This window comes from Galeopterus variegatus, unplaced genomic scaffold, assembly GCF_000696425.1.
Source record: "Galeopterus variegatus unplaced genomic scaffold, G_variegatus-3.0.2 Scaffold468, whole genome shotgun sequence".
NCBI lineage: Eukaryota > Metazoa > Chordata > Mammalia > Dermoptera > Cynocephalidae > Galeopterus > Galeopterus variegatus.
In genome coordinates, this window is record NW_007726579.1 from 411,560 (window position 1) to 419,655 (window position 8,096).

The 8,096-nt window shown below is 33.6% G+C and overlaps 1 protein-coding gene across 2 annotated transcripts in view; it reads left to right on the plus strand.

The window, feature by feature from the left end:
• BIRC6 (baculoviral IAP repeat containing 6) overlaps window positions 1-8,096 on the plus strand; it is a 252,572-nt gene that overhangs the window by 96,245 nt on the left and 148,231 nt on the right. For both annotated transcript variants that reach the window (XM_008569149.1, XM_008569150.1), the window contains exons 24-25: window positions 6,612-6,799; window positions 7,531-7,854. In XM_008569149.1, the coding sequence (XP_008567371.1) occupies window positions 6,612-6,799; window positions 7,531-7,854 (512 nt within the window). The remainder of the gene's footprint in view (window positions 1-6,611; window positions 6,800-7,530; window positions 7,855-8,096) is intronic.

The following is an 8,096-nucleotide window of genomic DNA, read 5'->3' on the forward strand; positions in this document are numbered from 1 at the left end:
TCTTTAATACTTTTATCTTTTTTCTTGTCTGTTTGTATTATTCCAAAGAGCCCATCTTCAACTATTGTAGTCATTTTATAAAAAATTTTACACTTAAAACTGGAGTAGTAATATGCCATGACAAAAAAGTAGAACTTTCAGAAGATTTGAGTTATAAATGAGGCTCTTTCTTGAAACTGTCATGAAATTAAGTATCGAGGTTTTTTTTATTTTATTTAAAGAAAAATGTGGTTGAATGAATAATGCTTTTAGAAGGTATAGTTCTTAAAAGGTAAAAAAAAAAAGATTAGGTTTGAAGAAATATTTCTTTACACTACCCACCCGTTTGCACCCTCCTGCAAAGCAAGCAGTGGAACCAGTTTCTTGTCTTTCCAGAGGTAGTCTATGCATATACAAGTATCACCTCTGTATTTCATCCAGCCTGAAACCACCATCAGCAGAGGGGTTTTTATTAAATGATAGAGGAAAGTCCTGATTAGTGTTCATAAGGTGCTGAAAGATGACTATAGACTCAACTTTGTTTACTTTTTTGAAACACGTTAATATTACAAAGTACAATACCCACACAAAAAAGTGAACATAAATGAATAAAATGTAGAAATTGAATATAAATGTAGAAATTGATTAGCTGCTTTGTAGGATATTCACGTGTTCAACTTCAGTAAGTAATGTTAAAGAAGTGCATCTCTGAATTTCCACATAAACGAGGATTTTCAAGTTACCTCTTTGCTGTTGATTTCTATTTAAATTGCTGTAGGCTCAAAAGAAATACTCAAAATATTAATCTTGGAAAATTTGTTGTGAATCGTAGAGGTTTGGTTTTATAAATATTTCAGACATGCTTTATAATGTTTACTCTGTACTTGCTGGTGAATTTTATTGTATATATCCATTTGGTCAAGTTTGCTAATTCTGTTCTTGAAGTCCTCTGTCTTTATTGTTTATGTTATCTACATGTTTTTTAATTAATGAGATCAACATGTTAAAAATCTTGTCACTATAATTGTTGATTTGTCTGTGATAGCTTCATCAATTTTTATTTTATACTTTCCGAGACTACCTTATAAATTTAGGATGGTTGTGTTTTTCTTGGGAATTAAATCTTTCATCATTATGAATTACTTCTTTATCTCTGTTTGCTGTTTAGCACCAACTTTCTTTTGGTTGCTATTTGTGCTGTATATAGCTTTCCATCTTTTTATCTCAACCTTTTGGTAGCTCCTTATATTTTAGACATACTTTTTATAAGCACCAAGTAGTTGCTTTTTTAAATAAAAATAAAAATCCAGTCTGATATTTTTGTCTTTCAGTGAGGGCATTTAGTATTTTTTGTCTTTCAATGAGAGCATTTAGTATACATTTACTGAGATATTTGTGTTTAGACCTACCATGTTTTTTATGTATATTATTAGATATCTTGTTGTCCTGATGTTTAAATGTTTCTTTTTCTCCTTTTCCTTCCTTTTTTTGGTTGATTATATTTTTTATTCATCCATTTTTCTTTTTTTCTCTTTTTCACCATTCTTTTAATAATTATGTCATTGAAATCCTGGATTTCAGAAGTCTAATTGCTGTTTTTGTTATGCAGTGAAAATCCTGTATGTTGAGCTTATCACTCTCCCAATTTCTGTGGCATTGTGGTTTACATCTTAATTTTACATATATTTTAATCTCCATAATACATTATTATTATAGTGTTTAATATTCAGTATTCACTTGGATTTACCTCATGATTTTATTTATGTTGCTTTTTATTCATTTACTTACCTTTGAGTGTTTATCTGGTATGATTTTTCTTAGGTCTGAAAATACTGTGTAAGATCTCCTTTTCTTCTTGTCTACTGATGATATATTAATTTTTTTAGAAAAATATAAAGTTTTTGTACACAATCAGATTTACAAACCACATAGTCATTATCCAGATGCCAATATTGTTATTTTTTCACATTTCTTTTATCTTTCCCTTTTTTTTGTTTGTTTGCCAAAGTACTTTAAAGCAAATTCAAGATATTATGTCATTTTTACCTCTACATAGATAATACAGACAGATATATCTTAAATGATATGGATATGTTCTTTAGTAACTGATACCATTTTATCATAATCAACTAAATTAACAATCCATTTTATGGTGCCATCTAATTTTTAATACATAATTAAATTTATCTGAATATCACAAAAATAACATTTTACATTTAGCTTATTTGGATCAAGAGGTGTCATCTTCATTCTTGAAGTATATTTTCACATGTTATAGAATACTAAGTTAGCAGTTATTTTTTCTAGTGATTTAAAGATAATCCTTTCTTGTCTTCTACCTTACATTGTATTTGTTAGAAGTCACCTGTCAATCCTGTTGCTTTTTTTAAGGTCATTGTCACTTCACAAACTGTTTTTGAGATCCCCTCTGCCGTTTTCATATTTTTCTGTGATGTTCCTATATGTGGTCTCATATGAATTTATCCTGCTTTATATTCTTAGGACTTCCTGAATCTTTACTTGGTATTATCCATCAGCTTTAGAAAAATCTAAGCCAATTAAGTCTCCAAATATTGCTTCTGCCCTTTTTTTGTCTTCTCTTTTTTTGAGTCTTTAATTTCATAATATCTCATTACTATAACTGATATAATTTCCAACTTTTATCTTTCCTTAATTTATTATGGTTATTTTCTTATAGCCCATCTTTTTTTTTTTTTTTTTTTTTTTTTCTTTTTTAAACTAATTCTCTCTTCTGCTGTCTAAGCATTTATGGAAAAAGACTACCCTTTCCCCATTCTACTTTAGGGTTGCCTCAGTTATAAAAAATTTCTTGAGTATATGTGGGTCTATTTCTGTTCCACTGGTCATTTGTCTAGCCTTTTGCCAACATCCCATTGTATAATTACTGTAACTTTATATTAAGTCTTGATATTTGATAGTACAAATCCATCAACTTTCTTTTTCTTTTTAGGTAGATTTACAACTTTGATTTTAAAAAACTTTTTTTAAATTAAAATTTTGTACCGTGTTGTGCAGTCATCACCACTGTCTAGATTCTAGAACATTTCCATCACTATGGAAAGAAACCCGTTATCCATTAGCAGTCACTCTCAATTTCCCTCTCTTCCCACCTCCTAGCAGTCACTAATCTATTTGCTATTCTGTGGATCTGCCTACCCTGGATATTTCATATAAATGGAATCGTACAATATGTGCTGTTATGTGTCTGGTTTCTTTCACTTAGCATAGTATTTTCAAGTTTCATACCTTTACCATGTATTCTTTTTATGGCTGAATAATATTCTGTTTTAAGAGTATACCATACTTATCCATTCATCAGTTAATAAAGATTTGGGTTGTTTCCTCTTCTTGGCTGTTACACATGATGCTGCTATGAACATTTTCGTGTAAGTTTTTGTGTCAGTGTATAATTTTAGTTCTCTTGTGTACATACCTAAGAGTGGAATCTGTGAACATTCTTTTTCTTAAAGGTTATCTTGGCTATTCTAGGTTTTTTGTACGTGTTTCTATTTTAATTTTAGATTCAGTTTGACAATTTCTACACAAAAGAAGGCTTTTTTTAAAAAAATTGGGGGATTGAATATAAATCAGTTTGGGAGAATTGGCATCTTAATATTGAGCCTTTTAATCCATTAATATGGTATACATTCTTTAGTGTATTTATGTCTTTGATTTCTTTTGGTTATGTTTTATAGTTTTTTTTGTGTGTGTGTGACCGGTAAGGGGATCGCAACCCTTGGCTGGGTGTCGCCTTCACCGTGCTCAGCCAGTGAGCGCACCGGCAATCCCTATATAGGATCCGAACCTGCGGCCTCGGCGCTCCCAGCACTGCACTCTCCCGAATGAGCCACGGGTTCGGCCCATGTTTTATAGTTTTCAGTGGAGTATTGCACATGTCTTTTTCGATTTATACCTATATATTTGATTTTTTATGCTATTATAAGTGATATTGCTCTTAATTTTATTTTCCATTCATTTGTTGCTAGTATGTACAAGTAAATTTATTTGCAAAAACTAATCTCATCTGGTGATACTTCTATATTAACTTACTAATTTTAATAGTTTGTAGATTCTTGGCGATTTATTTTTTGGGTATGCAATCATGTCATCTGTTCATGAAAGTTTTACTTTATCTTTTTCTGATCGTTATATCTTTTATTTATTTTTTTGCACTTGTCTTCCTAGGAATTTAAAAGATGACCGGTAAGGGGATCTTAACCCTTGACTTGGTGTAGTCAGCACCACACTCTCCCAAGTGAGCTAATCGGTCATCCCTATATAGGGATCCGAACCCGTGGCCTTAGTGTTATCAGCACCACACTCTCCCAAGTGAACCATGGGCTTGCCCTTCCTAAGAATTTCTGTGTGGTATTGAATAGAAATGGTTGGAGTAGTCATCTTTGTCTTGTTTTCCCTTGTATATTTTTTTATATCAAGAGTTTTTGAGGCCCTTCTTAGTATAAAAATAGAAAAGGATATTGAAAACTCAGATTGTGCAAAAGATTTTTTTAACTAGTTTTGTAGTAGCAGGATGGCTTATTTTTCTTGGATTGTGTCTTTTATGTGTTTTTTAGAGACTTAATTGGTTTTCTCATAAATATTCTTTGGGCATTAGGTTTTTTTTGTCTTTTTTGTTTGTTTGTTTGTTTTGTCCTTTTTGAGACCGGCCGCACCACGCTCAGCCAGTGAGCGCTGTGAGCGCACCGGTCATCCCCATACAGGATCCGAACCTGCGAGTGTGCCAGGGACTCGGCCCTGGGCATTAGGTTTTAAAGTCTGTCAAGAGCAAAAGCACACAGTATTGAAAATCACTTACTAAATGTCTTAGTAAGTCTAATAATTTCTGCTTGATAATTGGAATTAATAGCTGTTGTTCTCGTATAGTACCAGAAAGAGCAGATAGATTTCATGTTGGGGCCATATGTGTTGTATGAGATATAATTGTTACTACTTTGACCGAGTTTGTATAGTTGAATGTGTGTAAGTTAAATGAAGTGTGGTATGACTGCACTGTAATGAATGGTGGTTTTGTTTTGTTTACATGAGGAAATTTTTAGTTTTAAGAGGATATGCACAGCTTTAGTTGTTATTGGTATCTTGTTTAGTATAATTAATTTTAAAGTAGTTTATTAGAATCATAGCACAATATAACTGTTGCTAGATGTTAAAAAGATTGTCAGATTGCCTGGGTTTTTCCCTTCTCCACTATTTTTGAGCAAATTATTGTACTTCCTTAGCTTTAGTTTCATTATCTGTGAAATGGGAATATAATAGTACCTAATACATATAATAACGTAATAGGAACCAATACTTTGCCCATTTAGTACCTAGTACTTTCTTGTTGGAAAAATTAAATGAGTTGATGTAAGTTCCATGCTTAGTATTGTGCCTTTCGTTGGCTTTGGCTTCATATAGCCCTTGGTTTTCATGGCAGTTCTACTACTGTCAACTTTATAGGGTAACTTCTCTGAGCTTCTGGTAAATGCAGAAATTCCTTAAAATGCTATCATATGGTAATGCACACCAAATATTTGCTCTTTTTACAATAGTTAGCTTTTCCACAATGTAACTTTCTAATGAAGGCCAATTGTAATATAAATGTTAATGCTGTTATTAGATTTAGCCCCTACCTCTTGTTTTGTGCTGACATATTAGATTAAGTTGTGAAATTAAGTTCTGAAAAGAAAAGTCAAAGAAATTTCTTAACTGGTAAAATTTCATATAGCTTTGCATAAAACATTGATGATAATGTTCATTGGTAAGCAATAGTATGCTAGATTTCACTGTGTGTGGGACACACTTCTCTCTGTTTTAATGATCTGGGGAGTATATAATAGGAAACATTGCTTTAAATATTCTGTGCAGGCCTTCTGTCTAGGCTGTGCTTAAAATGAGGAAATCAGTGTCATCTCCCTTTTAAATAATGTTATAATCTGAGGTGTTTTTTTTTTTAACCTTTTTGGGGGGTAGAGAGGGGTGTCTTGCTGCTGCAAGAAAACTTAATGAAGCAAATTTAAATTTATTTTTCATGCTCAAATTTTATAAGATTACTTTTATTTTTTTTCCTTTTTGTCTTTTTTACTGACCGGTAACGGGATCGCAACCCTCGGTGTCGCGCCCGCACCGGGGACCGGCAATGGGATTGCAACCCTCGGTGTTGCGCCCGCACCACGCTCAGCCAGTGAGCGGGAACCGGTCTCCACATGGGATCTGAACCCTCGGCGGGAGCGCCACCACGCTCCCAAGTGGCGCACTCTCCAGTGCGCCCCCGGGCCGGCCCAGATTACTTTTATTTTTAATGATCATTTAAATAAAATTAAAGAAAGTTTTTTCTGTACCAGAAATATTTGTAAACTGAAAAGTGTACTGACTCTAGTTTTTCTTTGCTTTAGAAGTCATTTCTGGATCCCTTAGGACTTGAATAGTAGTATTATCAATGTACTTTTACCATTAAGATTTCCTCATTTATATTCCTTAGATTCCTTTTTTAAAATGAAAATTAACTATTGTTTTAGTGACAAAATAGTATACTTTGGATATGTTTCTCTATGAACCTTTTCTTCATCCTGGTGTTTTTTGTTTTTTTGTTTTTTTCCCTTGTCTTATGCCAGTGAGTTCCTTTGGGGTTACTCCTGCAGTAGGTGGACTATCATCTGGGACAGTTGGGGAAGCCTCGACAGCACTGAGTTCAGCAGCCCAGGTAGCTTTGCAGTCTCTCTCTCATGCAATGGCTTCAGCCGAGCAACAGCTACAGGTGCTGCAAGAGAAACAGCAGCAGCTTTTGAAGCTTCAGCAACAGGTTGGAGACCATTTGGCTCTTTGTTCATGCTGTCTCTAAACTTCAAAAGCTGAAAAGTACTGTAAAAAATGACCATTATTTTCATAAAGGAAAGTAGGTTGACCGATCTGAACTAATCATTTTCAACAAAAATTGAGGTAAAGTCTTTATGATATATTTAAATTTGTTAAGACTATATGAATACATTTTACTTGATACGTATTTGAGGGAATATAATTGATAAGGTTTTTGCAGTCTTGAATTAAAACCCATTCTCTGTTTAAACACTCTTGATCAAACAAAGTTACCAGTTACTATTTACCTAAAATATTTTAAACACCAAATATATTAATGTGGCTTAAAATTTAATAGTAATGATCGGTGTTTTATAGAATTTCTTTGTGGTCTAAATGCACCTTGTGGCGATTCCAGGTGACAAATTGTATCAGGTGACTCAACATGAGACTCCACCTCCTGTTAATATTTTGTTTTGAGTAGAACCTTGTTTCCTTATTTACAGTTAATTGTTCTGCTTCCTCTTCACTTTTGCTTTGAGAAAGTCCTTGTTCCCAACTACAGAGGAGATTTTACATTAAGTATTTAAAGAAGTATATGTAGCAAAGTTCCATTTATATTGAGTCTAGTTTTGATTTAATTTCATGTTTATCTTCATAATATATACCTATGTAGTGTTCCCTACAATTTAGGTAGGCAGGATTAGTCTATATGTATTGCTTTTGCTTCTTTTACAGAAAGCAAAGCTGGAAGCCAAGTTACATCAGACAACAGCTGCAGCAGCTGCAGCAGCATCAGCAGCATCGGCAGTAGGTCCTGTTCACAACTCTGTGCCTTCCAACCCAGTGGCTGCCCCTGGATTCTTCATCCATCCATCCGATGTTATTCCACCCACTCCAAAAACAACACCACTTTTTATGACTCCACCACTCACTCCACCCAATGAAGCAGTTTCTGTTGTGATTAATGCTGAACTTGCACAGCTTTTCCCAGGCTCAGTTGTCGATCCCCCAACAGTCAATCTTGCTGCTCATAACAAAAATTCCAACAAGTCCAGAACGGTAAATTATGTTTTAAATGGGTGTTATTTTAGACATTTAAAAATATTTTGAGTATACTCTAACTTTAGAAGGCAAAATTTTATTATACCAACTCAATATATTAAATTAGATTATTTTCTTTTTTTTTTTTTCCTTTTTGTCTTTTTTCGTGTCCGGCAACGGATCGCAACCCTCAGTGTCGCGCCCATACCGGACCGGGACTGGCAACGGGATCGCAACCCTCAGTGTTGCACCCGCACCTC